The sequence below is a fragment of the Sorex fumeus genome, unplaced genomic scaffold (genome assembly GCF_029834395.1).
Source record: "Sorex fumeus unplaced genomic scaffold, SorFum_2.1 ptg000020l, whole genome shotgun sequence".
NCBI classification, from domain to species: domain Eukaryota; kingdom Metazoa; phylum Chordata; class Mammalia; order Eulipotyphla; family Soricidae; genus Sorex; species Sorex fumeus.
This window is the reverse complement of record NW_026606077.1, coordinates 19,023,174-19,042,418: the sequence shown is the minus strand read 5'-3', so window position 1 is coordinate 19,042,418 and position 19,245 is coordinate 19,023,174. Positions and strand designations below refer to the sequence as shown.

Here is a 19,245-nt window from a genome sequence, read left to right as displayed (position 1 = left end):
GTTGGCTGCGTGCAAGACAAGTGGCCTCCCTGCTGTACTATAGCTACTGTTCTATGATGTTAATAATTGAAACTGTATATACTCAGTCTCCCTCCACTGTTTTGTGTGGGAGTGAAGAATACTTAATGCTGATAGTCTCATAGTTTGGTACTCATGCCTCAGTCATGCTATATTTGTAGTCCCATTGTTGACTTTGTACTGCCAGTGCAAAATCTCCATATTAAAAAAAGGCACATACTGTGGTAATGTCATTAGCCTTTCACACCCTGAAGAACCTAATGAGGACTATAATAGTATAATTAAGCCCAAGTGGTGTTACTTGGCTTAATAAAGTAATAAATTATTTTATTGCAGTACTATCTTCTACTTGTTAATGTAGTTACTCATTATCAGTGGAATTAGTGTGTAGAAGCAGGTCTCACTTCTTGAGTAGAGGAGCATTTCCCAGTGAAAATAATGAAAGTACTCCCATTAAAACAAAATTTAAAAACTTCCCTATAGTGTGTAGCATTATTCTTTTAACCTTATTTTTAAATTGTAACATAACATAATTAACGAAGATTCATGTTTGCAAAAAATACAGATAAATTCTGATTGTTAGAAGTATTATAAACTTGGACACCCAGTGGGAACTATAAAAATAGCTAGAAACCATAGGAACTCAGATGACTGCCTGAATTCTTTTTAATGCCAAACTTTGAAACTTCTTGAGTGGTGTAAAGTGAGGGTGAGTTTGAGCCATCCTGGCAGTGCTCAGGGTATACTTCTGACTTGTTGTAGGTTTTCCTCTGGCTTGTTGATGAACCCTGGCCCCCAGCATTGGATTTTTATCTTTGAACTTTCTCCCTGACTTCTTGAACCTTGCATAAAACAAACTTTCCCTAGTTCCTTCTCAAAATATAATTATGCAAAGAACACATTTGAAAAGCTACAAAATACAAGAACTAATATATGTAAATTGAATACAAACACGGAATATTTCTGGAGTAGAAATATCAAGCAGTCCCTTCAAAATCAATCTATATATTTGGAGTTGAATCCTAATTAAATTCTCTCTGGAGTACAAGGATACTATATCTGCAACGTATTTGTCATCCATATCAGCCTTATAAAAAAGGACATATCTACTGTATTCCATTGCCACCGGAAGAGCTAAATCCATAGAGTAGGTTCTTAGTATAGACCTCATGTTTTGAATTTTGTATATGTGTATTTTAGGATAGTCTTCAGTAAAGATTGTAGGATAGCTGGCTAACTGGCAGACGGGTGTTTCGCTGGGTTGCAGTTACTCTTTACAGTCATGTCTGTTTCCTTAGTTTTTGGTATTGGCCCAGTTAGATCACAGCACATGAAATAATTTGAACTCTTCAGAAGGTAATGTAAAGATTTTTGGAGTCAGAGGATTTCTCATTTAATCCTCCATCTCGTGGGTAGACAAACTTTTCATACAAAGGCAAACTTATTTTAATGAAATTAAATTTTTATTTTTGGGTTTTGCACCACATTCAGCTCTGCTCAGGGCTTCCTCGCTCTGTTCCCAGGGAGCCTCATGTTGTGCTGGGGATCATTTTGGGGTAGACAATGTGTAATGCAAAGAAGGGCCTTAGCCCTTATACTGCACTGTCTCTTTGACCGCAAGAAACATGTTCTTAAGCAAAGCATATTGATAAATATTACAGAGAGGATTCAGATCTAAAGTTTCCACACCATCTCTTGTGTGAACCCAGTATAATCTTTTGATCAAACTTCGCAGAACCCTAAATTCCAACTATACCCATTCTTCCTCCCAAATGTTTATATTTTTATACCTAAATGCCTTTGCCTTTATTCTTGCTGCCAGTAACGTCACTCCCTTTCTCTAGTATTTATCCATGGAATTATAGCCTACATTCTTTACCTTTCTCTAACTTTGTTTTCTTACATTTCTACAGTTAAAGGTATTCTTCATTTTTTAATTCCAGTATTTTCATTATCAGTCTGTTTACATTTGTGTATATAGTTGATGATGTATGCAGATGTGAGGAGCATGATTTCTGAACTATAATTCAATAAAAGAAACAGATAGGCATACGTGTCTAAAATACAAACAGTATGAGAGGGTTGAAATAACTATATCACTACATTGATCTTTGAGATTTCATATATTCAGTATCTTTTACCAGTTTTCACTGACATACTACTAAATCATTTGTAAATATCAGCTAGTTACTGTTTAACCATTTCTTCTACAAGCTGCCATTAAAAAACTTTAAAACATAAAAATGAGTTTTCAGGAGTGATAAGCAGCGAGGAGTAAAACAACTAGAAAATTTAAATGCTTTGAAATTATTGGCACTCCTAAAATTAAGTACATTATATTTTATGAATGTTACTTTTAATGTCCTTTTGTTAATTTAGCAGCATTTTGATTCATCTGGGAAGCAGCAGTTTTTGTAGTTGTTACAGTCCTGTGTAAGAAATGTTTCTGCTGAGTTGCAGGCATCCTTATGTTCTTGTGGAGGTAGTATACTGACTGTTACTGTACAATCGAGCTGGAGCAATAGCACAGTGGGTAAGCCTTTTGCTTACCCACGGCCAATCTGGGTTCGATTCCGTCGCCCCTCTCCGAGAGCCTGGCAAGCTACCCGCCCGAGAATATCCTGCCCACAGGGCAGAGCCTGGCAAGCTACCTTGATGTATTCAATACGCCAAAAACAGTAGCAGCAAGTCTCACAATTTGTTGTGAGACATTACTGGTGCACGCTCCAGCAAATTGATGAACAGTGGGAGGACAGTGCTACATTGCAACAGTTAGCACTGCACTGTAGCACTGTCCTCCCATTGCTCATGATTTGCTCGAGCAGGCTGAGAGATAGCAGTCCTACTGTACAATCAGAAAAAGGTCTATATTAAAATAGTTTCTCAAAGCAGGCCATGCTGCCCCTAAGGGACCAACAATAGCCTTGGGTGTAATTGTGGGGGCACTTTCAGTTTGTTTGCCTCAAAGAAGAAAAATAATGGGGGAGGGCAGGGTGTTGTGCTCATTATTCTTTGAAAAGGGGGTGTCAACAAGCTAATTAAGTTTGGTAACTTCTGCTAAATTCTTGTTTATTAATTTAGTGCATATGTTTATAAATTTTGGTTCAAATAGGTAAACATTTTTAATGTTGGCATTTTAAGTTTTGATTTTGCAGACACAAACCAAAATCCTTGGATTGTTTCAGAAGAATTCACTGAAAACAATTTCATGACCTTTGGCAAGTTAGGGTTACAGACACTTAATGGAACTTCTGATATTGTTTATTAGACTTCAGCTTTTGTGTATTTAAAAATAAGTTGTTTTCTATAGTATTTGTATATACTGTTTTTCTAAATAATTTCTATTGCTCCATTTACTTCTGTGTGCTGTTTAGCCGTATTTGTGGGAGCCCCTGTCCTGCAGTGTGGCCTGATGTAATCAAACTACCATATTTCAACACCATGAAACCAAAGAAGCAATATCGTCGAAAGTTAAGAGAAGAATTTGTTTTGTAAGAAGGGGAAACTTAAACATCCATGTCACATTGAATGCTTTTCTTTTTATTTCTTCTGAATTCTAAATCTCTATCCTTATTAACTCAAGGGAGACCTATTTTAATTCTTCTGCAGTTTTTAATTTCCCAATGTTAAATGGAAATTGCCATTTCACTAGCTTATTAGTGATTTGATTAGTGATTAGTGATTTGATCCTCTGATGAAAGAATTTTAATAAGTCTATCTTATATTTTAAAGTAACAGTTTTCAAATTACTTGTGGCTTGTATTATGGGGTGGGAGATTATTCTTAGCTTTATTTTTTTTTTTAATTAAAAAGTTAAATTCTGGAGGTAGCAAATTGCCTCTGGAGTAATAAAATATACTTGTTTCACAAACTTCAAATTAATGGTTACAAAATTGCAAAAAAATAAGTATTCAAAAGAAGTTTGAGTAATACATTTTATAATGCTAGCATTTGAAATAAGCTCTTAACATTCACCTTTTATCACTGAATATATATGACTTTTATAATCCTCTGTGCCAGTATTCCTGCAGCTGCACTAGACTTATTTGATTACATGCTCGCCTTGGACCCTAGTAAGCGCTGTACTGCCGAACAGGCTCTTCAGTGTGAGTTCCTGCGAGATGTGGAACCTTCAAAGATGCCTCCACCAGAGTAAGTGACTTTTTTTGTTAATATTAGAGCCTATATATGCAGAAAGTGGACAGTTAATAACTTCTATGTATGTAATAGGCAGATGCTATTCCAGTATTAATCAAGCCACCAAATAGAATAATTCCAAGAAATAGAATGGCAACATTACACATAATTTGCACAAGAAGAATGTGGAGCCTTGATTAATATTGATCATAGGACTAGAAAAGCAGGCTTCTTGCTGATTCAGGGAGGAGTATATTTTAATTCTGAGAAAATATTCCTTTGCTTTTCCTGCTCTATTTGCGACTGTGTAACTGCTTATACTAGTACTATTACAAATTACAATAGCTAAAATTTTGAGTTATAATGTAAGCCTTTTTCTTACATTATTTTAATATCTATAATCCTATCAGGTGGGTATTGCCATTACTATCATCATTATCACCATTTTCCAGAGGACAAAGCAGGCCTAGAGAGGTTAAGAAACTTGCCCAAGAATACGAACCTAGTACAGGGTGGAGGCAACAACTTTCAAATTCAGTTTAATACAATAAGAAGTTTTGAAATGCTCTTTAGTATAATGGAAATTGCCTTATATTTCATTAAAATATCAAAAGTCTTTTTAGAATGTGAGTGTGTTGTCTGATGGGAAGAAAATTGTTTAAAAATTTGTATTCTTAAACCATCACTCTTTATGGCTCCTGTGGTCAATCTCTAAGGGTTGATTTGGGCCAAAGTGGGGCAGGGGAATGAACAAAGCATCCATTTCTCTTCCTATAAGATTTAGAATCTTTAAGGGTTTGCAAAGTTTTAAAATAATGAATATAATAAAGCTAAGCCTACCTCTAATAATAATAAAAATGCTTGTACTATAATAACCATGTTATGAATGAACACTACCTTAGGCTTTCAAATCCTGGCTTTTCCACTTACTGCTTAGATTGGGCTTGTATTTCTGTGGCATTATCATATCTCACTTCATTAAGTTTTAACTGGACTATATGTGAATAGTCTTTGTAGGATTATTTGAATGTCTTCTGATATACTGAAGGACCTGAATTATTCGTAGCTGAATTGTTTCATAACTTTTTTCTTTTTGCTTCAGTATTTAATTTGGAAATATTCTAACCAAGCAAAAAATAGGAAATGAAGTATAAAGAGCATTCATCTAGATTCAGCATTATTAATATTTTAACATTTATCACTTTGCATTATCACTCTGTAAAGTTTTTTGTCTGAACTGTATGGTTGAAGTGACACTTCATTTATCAGTAATTCACCTTTTAAGTAGAACATGATTGTTTATCACTGCTTAGCCATTATAAAGCATAAGATATTTAACATTACAGTAGCACGTATCTTTATTTAGTTTTCTCATTTAGGTAAATAATATCTTTTAAACTTTTTTTTTAATTGTTGGAGAACCTTTAAGCAGTCAGGAGGCCACTGCAGTGATACTCATAGAGTCAGGCTGTTCACGAACCGATAGGCCATGGTTGACAACAGTGGTGAGTGCCATCACCTGCTGGGGGTCTAGCCAGAATCCCTGTACTGTCACTTCACTCCTTGAGTCTGAATCTAGGGGGCCCAAGTGAGAGTACAATGTGTGGGGCATGTACCTTGAACATTGCCAAGTTGGGTTTGACCCCTGACACTCTGTATGGTCCCCTGAGCACTGCTAGGTGTGGTCTTAGTACTCCTGAAGCCCCAGTGAAGAAATCATTCAGAGCATCTGCTTTGATTGTTCAGACGCTAAAAACCATCAGTGTGGTTCTGATGAATCCCAGCCCCACATCACCAGCAGTGTTGCCCAGAGTGCAAGTACCACTGGGGAGGCCCTTCAAAATAAAGTTTAGTCTCACTGGCAAGATCTTGGTTAGATTGTTAGTAGTTACAGTAGGTTTTTTTTTTGTTTGTTTGTTTTTTTGCTTTTTGGGTCACATCTGGCAATACTCAGGGGTTACTCTTGGTGGTGCTCAGGGGACCATATAGGATGCCAGGGATTGAACCTGGCCCTTATAGTAGATATTTTTTAAAAAATGAAGAAAATTATTTCTGTTGTAAATAAAGGGCTAAGGGCTCCTCCCCATGCAAGTAATATATACATGATAGTTATAATATTATTAATTATAGAATGAAACATTTTAGACAACTTGATTGTTATTTTGGGGGTTGGGGGGCGTCTATGCCAAACAGTGCTACTGGCTCTCTGCTGAGGAATCACTCCTAGTGGTGCTTGGGGGACTATACGGGGGGTTTAGGATTGAACCTGAATCTCTCATGTGCAAAGCAAGTGCCCTGTCCACTGCATTATTTCTCTGTCCCCTAGATATTTTAATTTTCGGTATTTATGAGTACCCTTGTGAGCAAATGTTTGAGAATACAAGACTTTTGGTCACCCCATGGGTCGAATCATTGAGGTTTTTAAAAACTCCATTAACATTCTTTACCAAAAATAACAGTGATCTCATCAAAAATCATTTCAGTTACCTTATCTACATAAAATTCTTTCTACTTTTCTTTTCAGTGGAGGGGTCTACACCTGGTGGTACTCGGGGGTTATTCTTGGCTCTGTGCTAAGGAGTCACCCCTGGTGGTGTTCTTGGAAATATGTATGCTGCTGGCATTGAAGTGGGCTCAGATACACGCAAGACCTATGTCTTGTACTACCTCTCTGACTCTAATTTTCTTCACAGTATAGAATTAAAAATCCATGTTCCTTATCTGGCCTAAATCATATACTTGTTCAGATTTTGAAAAAGTAAATAAACCAAATTAATTTTGCCTACCTATTAAATAATTTATTCTTATACTTGTTGACTTCTAATAGCACTTTTTAATCCAAATATGCTTAGAATAAGTTAGGAATTCAGTATGTAGTTTCAGTGTTGATTTACCAATCTATTTGTTGAATTGTGTTTATTACTTTTTTTTTTTGGCTTTTTGGGCCATACTGGCAATGCTCAGGGCTTAATCCTGGCCCTGCATTCAGGATTTACTCTTGGTGGTGCTCAGGGGACCACATGGGATGCTGAGGATTGATCCCAGGTGGGCTTCGTGCAAGGCCCTGCCCACTGTACTATCACTCCAGCCCCATGTTTATTACATTTTTAAAATGTAACTTTTGTCAAAAATTTGAAAACTAAATATATTTCATTTAATTTTCTAATAGAAAATTTTGCCACTTAACCTAATTAGAAACACTGTCCATGTTGTCTTATAGTTCACCTAAAGTTGATTGAGTTTTATCAGAATTTGAGTGACTATATTTTTCTACTTAAAAAAAAAAAGACATGTAAGGATGTAGCTTAGACCTAGAGGGCATGCCATGTAGGTTTAATCTCTGCTTGATCCCCATGCAGGGGGCATAAGTAACTTGGCATGTTAAGAGGCAGTTTAGTGAATAGTCTGTAAACTAATAATTAAGCAGTAGATCTTGTTAGGTATTATGAATGCAGACAGGTTGAATTAAAATATTTTTTGTTTGGGTGTTTTTTTTTCTTTTTGGGTCATACCCGGCAACGCACAGGGGTTACGCCTGGCTCTGTACTCAGGACTTACTCCTGGTGGTGCTCAGGGGACCATATGGGATGCTGGGAATCGAACCCGGGTTGGCCGCGTGCAAGGCAAATGCCCTACCCGCTGTGCTATCTCTCCAGCCTTGGGTGTTTTATTTTTTAGTTTTTTTGGGTCACACGGCAATGCTCAGGGGTTACTCCTGGCTCTGCACCCAGGAATTTCTCCTGAAGGTGCTCAGAGGACCATTTGGGATGCTGGGGATTGAACCTGGGTCAGTCCTGTGCAAAGCAAACGCCCTACCTGCTGTATTATTGCTTCAGCCCCAAATTAAAATATTGGTTGTATAATTATTAGTTTATAGATTATATGACATTTTATATGTACTAGGTAGTTAAATTATGAGGTAGGGGCTGTATTAATTTCTTGTGATGAAGCTTTTAAATAATCAGATGGAAGTAGGGTAGAAAAAAATTAGGGGGGGTTAAGCACAGAGCCCTGGGTGTGGCCCGAAATTTTTTTAAAAATTCAGAATAACTCCACTAATTGCATATATTATCTGTCAAACATTTCTGATATATTTAATGAAAAGTATAAATTGCTAAAAAGTGAATTAGATTTGTAGATGACCTGTAATTTTATTGTCTCTAAATGGCAAGTATAAAAAGGTCAACAATTTATAAATTAATAATGATCGAATGTGAATATATTTTCTACTTTGTGAGAGACCATCCAGCACTTACATCTGCTAGTATGTATTACCTGTAATACGAGGGCAGATTGTGTTGATTAATTCCATATTTAAAGATAAAGAAACTGAGGCACAGAGGTCAAGTTGCTTGCCTGATGAGACTAAGTGGCTGAGCCGGAATTTGAACCTTCAGAAAAGCACTTAAAAATTTGGTCCTCCTGGTAACTATTCCTGGTACATCTAAGAGTCTGCATCACTAGTCATTAGCATACACTTTTTAAAAATTCTTTGTTGAGTAATGTTTATCTGTTCCAGGGATGAGTGTTTTGATCATCCACTTAGTCCATTAACTATCTCTTCAAAGTTGTGGGAGAGAACCAAGATCTGTTTTTAGTGGATTTTTTCCATTTTATTCTCATGCAACTCCCTCACAAAATTAAATTCATTCTCTGAACATCAGAATGGAAGAAGTAAAATCGTTCTAGTAACCCTAATCTATAGTACTGCAGAGTATCTGAATTCAGGATATTAAAACAGATTAAGTCACATCATAAAACACATACACACAGAGGAAAGTCTTTGGCGGGTTTATAATGCCTTAAAGCTTCCCAGTATCAATATTTCAAATTGTCCCTTTGTTTGTTACTCCAGGAGGTTTTTACACGCTGAGGCAATGCACCATAGTAAGATGGCTGAGAGGTATGCCTTTGTTTTGTTTTTGGACCTCAGGTGCATAGACTTGGTTTAATCATAATCCTTGTGTCACTCATCATTGGTCCACCATGCATGGCTCTCTTTTTTTTTTTTTTTAAGTTACTTAGTTATTTTAAGTAATGTTAATAAGCAGCCATGAAGCTACCAAAGTAAAGCTAGACCTTGGAAATGACCTACTTGAATCCTATCATGCCTCCCTCCCTTCCCCCACAACCATCTCTTGCCTCCCTCCACCTGAGATAGTTATCATCATCATCCCTGTTTTCTTTTGTATATACTTTTTGTTGCCATCTATATGTACTCATAAAAGTTATATTTTAAAATTTTAGTTTTTAATTTTATAAGAGGGTGTCATGCTGTTTGTAATCTCTGGAAATGACCTTTTTGACTGATATTATATTGCTAAGATTTGACCATATTATTGCATATGCCTTGATAACATGAGATAAGAGTAAATGTGAAACAGAATGTTTGAAAGGACTTGTGGAATGTGAAGGCATTCTCAAAGGTGAATTTTAGGAAAGATAACATATAACAGAAATTCCTTTGAAACAATCCCAGGTATATTCCCTGGTACTTCTAGAGGTAAACATATCCAGGTTGAGGACTACAGGTTTCTCACCAGGTTGGGGCTCCTTCAGGGAATTTGTAGATATTCTGGGCAAGTTTATTAACCTTTCCAAGCCTCAATTTTCTTATCTTTAAAGTGGAATACAAGAGTAATTTACCACTGAAGCTTTTATTAGCATAAGAAAACTCATTAGCATAAGATCAAGTACTTATGTCTTTAAGCAAAAGTTATTTGCAGTATGTCAATTTTGTAAAATTACATTGAAGCCAGATTGTTTCAAAATTGTGGATAATTTTGATAGTTGATAAGTTTTTAGAACTATTAATTACTGAATGAACCTGGATTGCCTATTTTTGAAACTCCTTTGTAGTATCAGTTTAATTCCATAGCATTCGATTATAGAATCAAATAAAAGGGTATTAAAAGTAAAAAGTTTTTCCACATATGTAATGGTAATAACAGAACAAAAAGTTTTTCATTGGTGTTATATTCTTGCCTTTACTATATTTATATTTATATTTAGTCCTATAACTTGCAAAATGACATACTTGACTTCCTTTTAAAAACCCTATTCAATGTTCTGTGAGAAGAATTAGATTTAAAGATTGTACCATGGGTAATAGTTACCTGCTTTTATTAAAAACATTCGTTATAGTTTTAATAAATGATTATTTTTTGATTATTCAGAAACTACAGAAAAATAGTCTGCCTATAAAGGTGAAGCCCTGAAGTATGGTGGGCATCAAGGATGCTTTTTAATGGCGTTTACAAAGCCTATGTATGAGGCCTTCAAGAGCAACTTTCAGGGGAATGGGTGGCAACTTTGGTCCTGTATAATAAATATTATTTTTTCTGTTGTTATGAAATGCAATTCACCTATACTCAATGCTTTTCCCTCTAGCCTGCCTTTATGGCAAGATTGTCATGAATTATGGAGCAAAAAGCGAAGAAGACAGAAGCAGATGGGCATGACTGATGATGTTTCCACAATTAAAGCTCCCAGAAAGGACTTGTCTCTGGGCTTGGATGACAGCAGGACCAACACACCTCAGGGCGTGCTGCAGTCTTCACAGCTGAAGTCTCAGGGAAGCTCCAATGTAGGACCTGGTCAGTCATTCTTCATTTCTCCCTTCCTTCCCATTGTTTGTGCCTAGTGTTATGTTATTTCTTAGGTTAAGAGCATATTGTGGATAAAAGATGAACGGTTCTATCCACTGACCTTGATATTTCCTAGTATTTGCTTGTGTCAGTACAGATCTAATGCTGTCGCTTATTCCTTAAACAACTGCAGATACTGATTGTAGAGTTTCACTGAGATAATGTTAGTAAAAGACGCTACTATAATAGGGTTTTTTTTTCTTTTTGCGTCACATATGGTGTTGCACAGGAGTTACTCCTGGCTCATGCACTGAGGAATTACTCCTGATGGTGCTTGGGGACTATATGGAATGCTGGTAATCGAACCCGGGTTGGCCGCATGCAAGGCAGACAGCCCATTGTGCTGTCGCTCCAGCCTCTACTATAATAGTTTTGTGCAATCTTAAGATAACTTAAAAAACACATCAAAATCTAATAGGCTTTACTGGACTTTTACTGTTTCCTTTTTCTCTAAAGCAAGATTTAGAGCTTTTACTAACACTGTTCTCAGTGAGAATCAGCATTCAGTATCTGTGGGTGCTTAAGGAATAAAAAGAAAGCAATAGGAAAGATGACCAAAATTGTAGTTGGAGCTTTTTCATACTGCTTGTAAAATTCTTAGATCACTCATAACTTGATTGCTATCTTGTTATGAAATCTCAAAGATTGGAACAAAGATATTGTGCCAAAAATTACTTGAAATATTGTGGCGCTGTAGGTAACACTGTCATCCCATTGTTCATCGATTTGCTCGAGCAGGCACCAGTAATGTCTCACAACAAATTGTGAGACTTGTTACTATTTTTGGCATTCGAATACGTCATGGGGAGCTTGCCAGGCTTTGCCATGTTGGTGAGATAACTCTCGGTAGCTTGCTGGGCTCTCCGAGAGGGGCGGAGGAATGGAACCCAGGTTGGCCGCATGTAAGACAAATACCTTACCCACTGTGCAAGGGGAGGGACACAATTCTTCCTCTGACTCGATTTGTTACTTGTTTATGAAAAACTAAGTCAAAGCATTTTTACAAGAAAACAACTTTTCAGTGTTGTCAGAAGTGTTGACTCATTCCTTCATTTAGTTAAGTAAGGTTTGTTTTAAATGGAATTTATTTTCATATTTTCAAATCAGTGGGCTGGCGAGATAGCACATTGAGTAGGGTGTTTGCCTTGCATGTGGCCAACCTGGGTTCGATTCCTCTGTCCCTCTCAGAGAGACCGGCAAGCTATCGAGAGTATCTCACCTACACGGCAGAGCCTGGCAAACTCCCCGTGGTGTATTCAATATGCCAAAAACAGTAACGACAAGTCTCACAATGGAGACGTTACTGGTGCCCGCTCAAGCAAATGGATGAACAACAGGAGGACAGTGCTACAGTGCCTTTTCAAATCACTATTTTCCTTCAGCAATTCAAAAAATATTCAATTTTAATCTCTTTATGATGAAACTGATTTGAAATTTATGTATATGTGGAGTAATATTTTACTGAGCATAAAAAGTAAACTCACTTAGGAGAGGAGTAAATACTGACTAAAACAAGATTAGTGGATTAGTTAGAGATGTTGAACATAGTATTAAGCTGAGAAAGCTTGAGAAAAATTACTATTAATGCTTTTCTATGGAATCTGCAAATTCATTCTTGATCTTTGATCAGACTAAATTATGGTATATGTTACTTTGATTTTTTTTTTCTCCACACCAGCCGTATTTAGTGATCACTCTTGGTGGGATTCAGGCAACCGTGTGGGGTGCTGAGGATTGAACCTGGGTTCACTGCATGCAAGACAAGTGCCCTATCTGTTATACTATCTCTTTGATTTTTTTTTTTTAATTAGGGGCCACTATTGCTGGGAGGGGATGGGCGCATTCATGGATGCCACTCTGAGTGATTTTCAACCTGCTGGCACAGTGCTCAGGAGGCTTCCAGCATTGTCCATCATTGTCTTGTGGGGCTGTGCGCTGCTGGATGTTAAACTGTCAGGGCCTTGTCCATGCCAGGGCACGCTCTACTGTTTGAATTAGTTTCCTGGTCCTGCGTAATGGAACTTTCTAAACAAAAAATTTTTGTTCTCAAAAGTTTTCTTTAGAAACCCTGTAGAGTGAATTCCTTCTAGTCATACAAAGATTGATGTGTGTAAATTTGGAAAACTCATTTGCTGTATACGTGAGGCAATGTCAGGTTTAATGTTTTTGTCATGTAAAAGGTATGCAAAACTTTGTAGAAAGGCAGAAGAAAAAGCAACCAATTTTCTGTTTTCATTTGTTACATGTAATATACATTACTGCAAAAGATTTGCCATGGCAGTGTTAACAAATATTAACAAAATATTAACAAATACTAAATTTTAATTGCCCTTTTGGATTTCATCATATAGTTTCTTCTAACATATTTAACAGCTCAGTGGAGGAGAGTTTTATTTTCATCTTTGCTTTCCTTTATGTATTTTAAATATCACTACTAAGAAATCAGAAGATGGGGGCTAGAGAGATAGGACAGCAGACAGGGCACTTGCCTTGCACATGGCCAACCTTGGTTTGATTCCTGGAACTCCAAACCTCACCAGGAGTGATTCATGAATGGAGAACCAGGAGTTAGCCCTGAGCATGGCTAGGTGTAGCCCCTAAACCAGAACAAACAAAAAAGAGTCAAGAAGTACTTGACTTTTCAAAACTAGATAGAAAACATAAAAAGCATGAATATGGGGAGCTAACTTAATATGTTTTACATGAAGAAGACCTTGGTTTGATCTCTGGCACCACATGGTCTTGAGCACCTCAAGAACTATCTTGAGCACTTAAGCCAGGAGAAGTTCCGGGCTCTACTGCCCCACCCCCTACTCCTCAAACGAAACCGAAAGTATTAATCAAAGGGCTTGAGAGATAGTACAGCAGGTAAAGCACTTTCCATGCAATGCACACTACTGACCTGGGCTTGATCTCTAGCACCATCAGGAGTAATCCCTAATTATAGCTGATTAAAACAAAGTATTAATCATTTAAACAGTTTTCATCAGTATTAAAATCATCTTGGAATTTTTCTCCTATTAGTCTGCCATATGTGGTTATGGAAATTGCTTTTCAGAATCTATTATTGCTTAGTCGCATAGTTTTGTATGCAGTTGAAGTCCTGTTATATTTAATTCAGATAAGCTCGCACAGGAATAGAAGTCTAAACTGAAAACTGGGAAAAAAAGTAAAGCTGTTTCACTGGTGCTGTTATTAGCATTATATATTATAAACTATTTCTGTAGGAGTAAATTTTTAACCAGACATACGTTCTTTAAAGTCTACAAAATTAGTAAAATATTTTACCAGAGTCTACAGATCTAGTATTTACTGCAAAGATAAGGATTGGTTCTTAGATATTAAATGCTATTTATATAAGCAATGTTTTGAGTAGTGAGAGCTCAGGATTTGGAGTCATACCACCAAGGTTCAAAACTCTACTGCCACTGACTGAATCTGCGAACATGGGAAAGGTACTTAGCTCCTTCACTTTGGAAAAATAGGGTTACTAATATTGCATGCTTCATAAGATTGCTGTGAAGAATAAAAGATAAAAAATCTGGAGCCAGAGCAATTGTATAGCAGGTAGTCCCCCCATGCAGGACCAGGGTGCCGTGATTCTGAGTGCAGTGCATTGATTTCTGAGTACCCTTGAGCATTGAAAGCTGTGGCTAAAAACCAAAACCAAACAGAAGACCAGTTTAGCAGGTTAGAGAACTCTGCAAATATAGTACAGGGATTAAAACTTCTAACTTCTCAGGCAGCTGACTCAGATTCAGTTTCCCAGTATGTCATATTGGTGCTCTGAGCACTGCCAAGAGTGAACCCTGATCAAAGAGCCAGAAGGAAGTCTTGAGCACTGGGTGTGGTCCCCAAAAGACCAAACAAAAAATTGCTTAGGGAAGCACCGTCATCTGTTTCTCATTGACAGGTGAAATAATCTGGTTAAAGTCATAAAATTCTAATTGTAATCTTCTTTCCTTTTGAAAGAAGTATTTATCTGTAAAGATAATTTATTGAAAATGGACTGCAATTCTTTTCCTATGTGCATGAGTACATTGAGTTAGCCTGAGAGTCCCTTTTTACAGAATTTCTTAAGTGCTATCCTACAGATGTTCCTTTTAGGAGGGCAATAGAGAGCCATTGGGAAGGGGATCTGTCACTAATGGCAATTCTAATTAATACACAGATTTTGTCTTTAGTGAAAACGGGTCCCAGACAGCAGTGAAACCACAGTGAATTGGTTATTCTCTTAGCCCTACTCCAATCTAAAACAAGTGTTAATAGGGCTGATTTAGTCCAAGTATTGAACATTAAGGTAAACTCTGAAACTCCGGAGCAGCTAAATAAAATTAAACCATCTTGCTGAAATTTTGGCAACAGGTGAAAAACAGACAGATTCATCAACACCACAACAGGATTCTTCGAAAGCCTTGGGCGGAATTCAGCCTTCTCAGAGCGTCCAGCCTAAAGTGGAGACTGATGCTGCCCAGGCGGCTGTGCAGAGTGCGTTTGCAGTGCTGTTGACACAGTTAATAAAGGCTCAGCAGTCAAAGCAGAAAGATGCACTGCTAGAAGAGCGGGAAAATGGGTCAGGACATGAAGCATCCTTACAGCTCCGGCCACCTCCGGAACCCAGCACTCCTGTATTGGGTGAGTGGGCAACAACAGATCTCTAACTGCATTTTTTTTTTCTGTTGATTGTTCTCTATCACTGTGTTAGTCAGTGGCATTGCTAGGTGTCCTGAAAATCATGAAAATTCTGAAAATTTCAGATCTCTTGTTATACATCTGTGCTGCAATTCACTGTGAATGCGATAGATTTTTTGTGTTCCTATCATTACAATATCATCTCTTCCAGCTACAACAGGATATTTCTTCAAGTCAGAAGCTTTATATTTGCAGGGGTTTTGTTAAGCAGTAATGAATGTAAAATCGAACACAAGAGTTTTTAGCCACTGTAGACTTGAGTGTTACTTTTCCATTTTTGTCTCCTTCCTTCCTTCCTTCCTTCCTTCCTTCCTTCCTTCCTTCCTTCCTTCCTTCCTTCCTTCCTTCCTTCCTTCCCTCCCTTCCTCCCTCCCTCCCTCCCTCCCGATGGAATCTCTGATAAGAGGACTCTCCATGGGAACTACAGACTTTCTTTGAACATTTTTCACAATAACTTTTGACTCTCCTTTGCTCCCTTCCCCACTTAGGGCAAGATGAACTAGTTCAGCACCAAGATATGAGGATATTGGAGCTCACACCAGAACCAGAGCGGCCTCGGATTCTGCCTCCTGATCAGCGACCCCCTGAACCACCTGAACCACCACCAGTCACTGAAGAAGATCTAGATTATCGGACAGAGAACCAGCATGTCCCCACCACTAGTTCATTAACTGACCCTCATGCTGGAGTGAAAGCCGCCCTGTTACAGCTGCTCGCTCAGCATCAGCCCCAGGAGGAGCCCAAAAGAGAAGGGGGTATTGATTACCAAGCCGGAGACACTTACGTGCCCCCTGCAGATTACAAGGACAATTTTGGATCTTCTTTCTCTTCTGCTTCTTACGTTAGCAATGATGGTCTAGGAGGTAGCTCTGCTCCACCATTGGAACGACGTAGCTTCCTTGGAAACTCTGATATTCAGTCTTTGGATAACTACAGTACTACTTCATCTCATTCTGGTGGTCCACCTCAGCCTTCTGCCTTTTCCGAGTCATTTCCCAATTCAGTAGCTGCATATGGAGACATTTACCTCAATACCGCTCCCATGTTGTTTAGTGGAGACAAGGACCATAGATTTGAATATAGCCATGGCCCCATTGCAGTCCTGGCAAATAGTGACCCTTCTGCCGGGCCAGAGAGTACTCATCCTTTGCCAGCAAAGATACACAACTATAATTATGGTGGTAACTTACAGGAAAACCCAGGTGGCCCTGGCCTCATGCATGGACAGACCTGGACTTCTTCTGCCCAAGGACCTGGATATTCACAGGCATACAGGGGACATATTAGCACATCAGCTGGCAGAGGTCGAGGTAGAGGGTTACCATACTGAGTATCTGTTTTTCCTCAGGCACATCATTTTTATCTGGAAAGACTTTTCTAGCTGCAATTTAAGGCGGCGATCCAAGAGACTTGAATAATATTAATTCAACAACAGCTTTATTTTTATGTGGAAAGGGTCTTGCATACAATAGTTTAAAAAAGACAAAAAAAAGTTTGCTTAAATTCATGCTGTTCTAAAAACTAGATCTATTGATTGTACATCTTCACAAATTCTAGTTAACAATTTTATTTTGTATCCTTGCAGTTTTAAGTGGATGCTAATCTTAGGGACATAAAAGTCTTTTTATGACCCTCTTGCAGATATTCTGAACTATGCACATTTGTGCTTTTTTTGTAAGTTTGGACCAACTTTTATGTAACAACCAACCAACCAACCCCTTCCTTCCTTCCAGTTTTACAGCAATCAGAAAGGGCACTGATTTATTTGGTATTTTTCTTTTTACAAAGCTACCTTTAGTCAAAGGTCACTGTCAGTCTTTGCACCTGCTTTCAGTGTTATTGTGAAAGGTGTACTTTGTGCTCATTTCAGAAAATAAAACACAACCTTTCTCTTGATCCAACAGTTTTATAAAAAAAAATGGTCAATGTTATTTTGTTTTATTTTGCAGAGTATCATAGCCTAGCAAAATGCATTCAAATCAAATAGTGGGTTTTATACTTTAAAAAATATGGGTGGGGTGGGAAGGGTAAGTAAGTGCCTTAACAGGTAAGCTTAAGGTCTGCAAACGGAGTTAACCTTTATACACCCATTTGTCTTGTAAAGGGAATCAATTCATTATATTGAAAAGGCAGGAAGATCTTAGGGGCTAGATTCCTTTATCTGTTTTCTGTCACACTTATCCTATCCTTCCTGTATTTGGGCTATTTTAGCTTCATAACACCTTCTGTTGATTGGGAGTGAAAACGAAGCGAGTAGAACTTAAGTTTGAGTATCTTGGGTACTTCTGAGAAGTTCTAAAAGATTTTGACATTTAAATGGTTGAAAGTAGCTAAATGAGAATTTTAGAGTACTACTTTATTTCAAAAAGGATCATTTATTCATATTTTCTTTGCCATGAGAATTGGAGGGCAGCAGCATAGAAGCACAGGTTAATCATAATTTGTGTAAGTCTATTAAAGTTTACGGGGGTGGTGAACCATATTTTAACTCATGCAGTTGCGTTTACAGAAAAGGTCAGCTGTTCACTTGTTAACTAGAAAACGTTACCTAGATGAAACAAAAAGAGAAACTGTTATCTTCTCTCCTCTCACCTTCTCTGATGTTTATTATGACTTCTGTCAGACTTAGAGCATCTTTATTTTAACATTAATTATTTTTATTAAAAGTAATATGGTGGACCGTTACTTAAGCTGTAATAGTGTCAAGCCTAGCTTCATGTGTACTCACAGGCATATGCAGTTGTTAAATAATTACAGAAAGGAACCAAAGGTGAATAACCAGTGTTTCCATTATAACTAAATGGAAAAATGATCTGGAAGTGAGAGTGTGCCAATTAACCATTTTATTTTAATTGTTCTACAGGTAATTTATATTCTCTTTAAAATATTAATTGGAACTGTTACAGAATAGAAGTTGCTCCAGTTTTAAAGTCAGCACTTTTTAACCCTGTGCCCAGTGTCTGACTTGCAAGCCTTCAATTCAGAACAGTAGATAAGAAACGCTGTAGTCTGGTGACAGTAGGAATATTTTAAAGTGGATAATTTACCATTTTACTGGTATAAAATGAGTTGATGTCAGATGACTACTTAATTTTTTGATAAAAATTTTGTTGGGAAAATGAATGGAAGAAAAAATTATTTTGCATTTATTTGAATATTACTGATTACTAACAACTTAAACTACATTGCAGGAAGTAAAAAATATTTTGGAATTTAGCAAAATTAGCTACATTATTCAAATATCTGAACTTTTAATCTGGTGAGTCTTAGAACTTTAGACTTTCCTATAAGTGACAGTATCTTAAGTTATTCTTAATAGTCACTCTTGATAATTCTGCTGACCGTAAGCAGCTAACCTAAAATTGAAGATATTTATGTGACATGAATAGCCTGTGTTTTAAAAATTAAATATTTTATATAAAATTGAACTGTGTTTGGACAGTTTTTCTAAATATTTTAGTTATATATTTCTACTGGGAGACTGGCTGGGAGGTCAGGAATTGTGGCCTGAAATTACAAACTTGAACTACCTATAATATCTTAAAATGGCACTGGTTTGAGATAAACTGATATTTTAAACATCACTTAGAAAATACGTTCCTGATTGAACCACAACATAGAAGATACTAGAATGCAGCTTAGTTACTGCCTACATTTAAAGGTATTATATAAAACAAAACAAAACAAAAACCCTGTGGAATACGTTAGAAAAATGTTAATGCATTCTTCCGTACCATTTAATGCTGCAGTG

At 37.1% G+C, this 19,245-nt stretch overlaps 1 protein-coding gene across 1 annotated transcript in view; it reads left to right on the top strand.

Annotated features, from left to right (window-relative positions):
• The window catches only part of CDK13 (cyclin dependent kinase 13), a 116,492-nt gene extending 97,818 nt beyond the window's left edge, over positions 1 to 18,674 (top strand). The window contains exons 10-14 of the mRNA XM_056113529.1: positions 3,393 to 3,509; positions 4,039 to 4,170; positions 10,546 to 10,751; positions 15,168 to 15,437; positions 15,983 to 18,674. Of these exons, the coding sequence (XP_055969504.1) occupies positions 3,393 to 3,509; positions 4,039 to 4,170; positions 10,546 to 10,751; positions 15,168 to 15,437; positions 15,983 to 16,824 (1,567 nt within the window). The 3' untranslated portion in view covers positions 16,825 to 18,674. The remainder of the gene's footprint in view (positions 1 to 3,392; positions 3,510 to 4,038; positions 4,171 to 10,545; positions 10,752 to 15,167; positions 15,438 to 15,982) is intronic.
• The last annotated feature ends 571 nt before the right edge of the window (positions 18,675 to 19,245 follow it).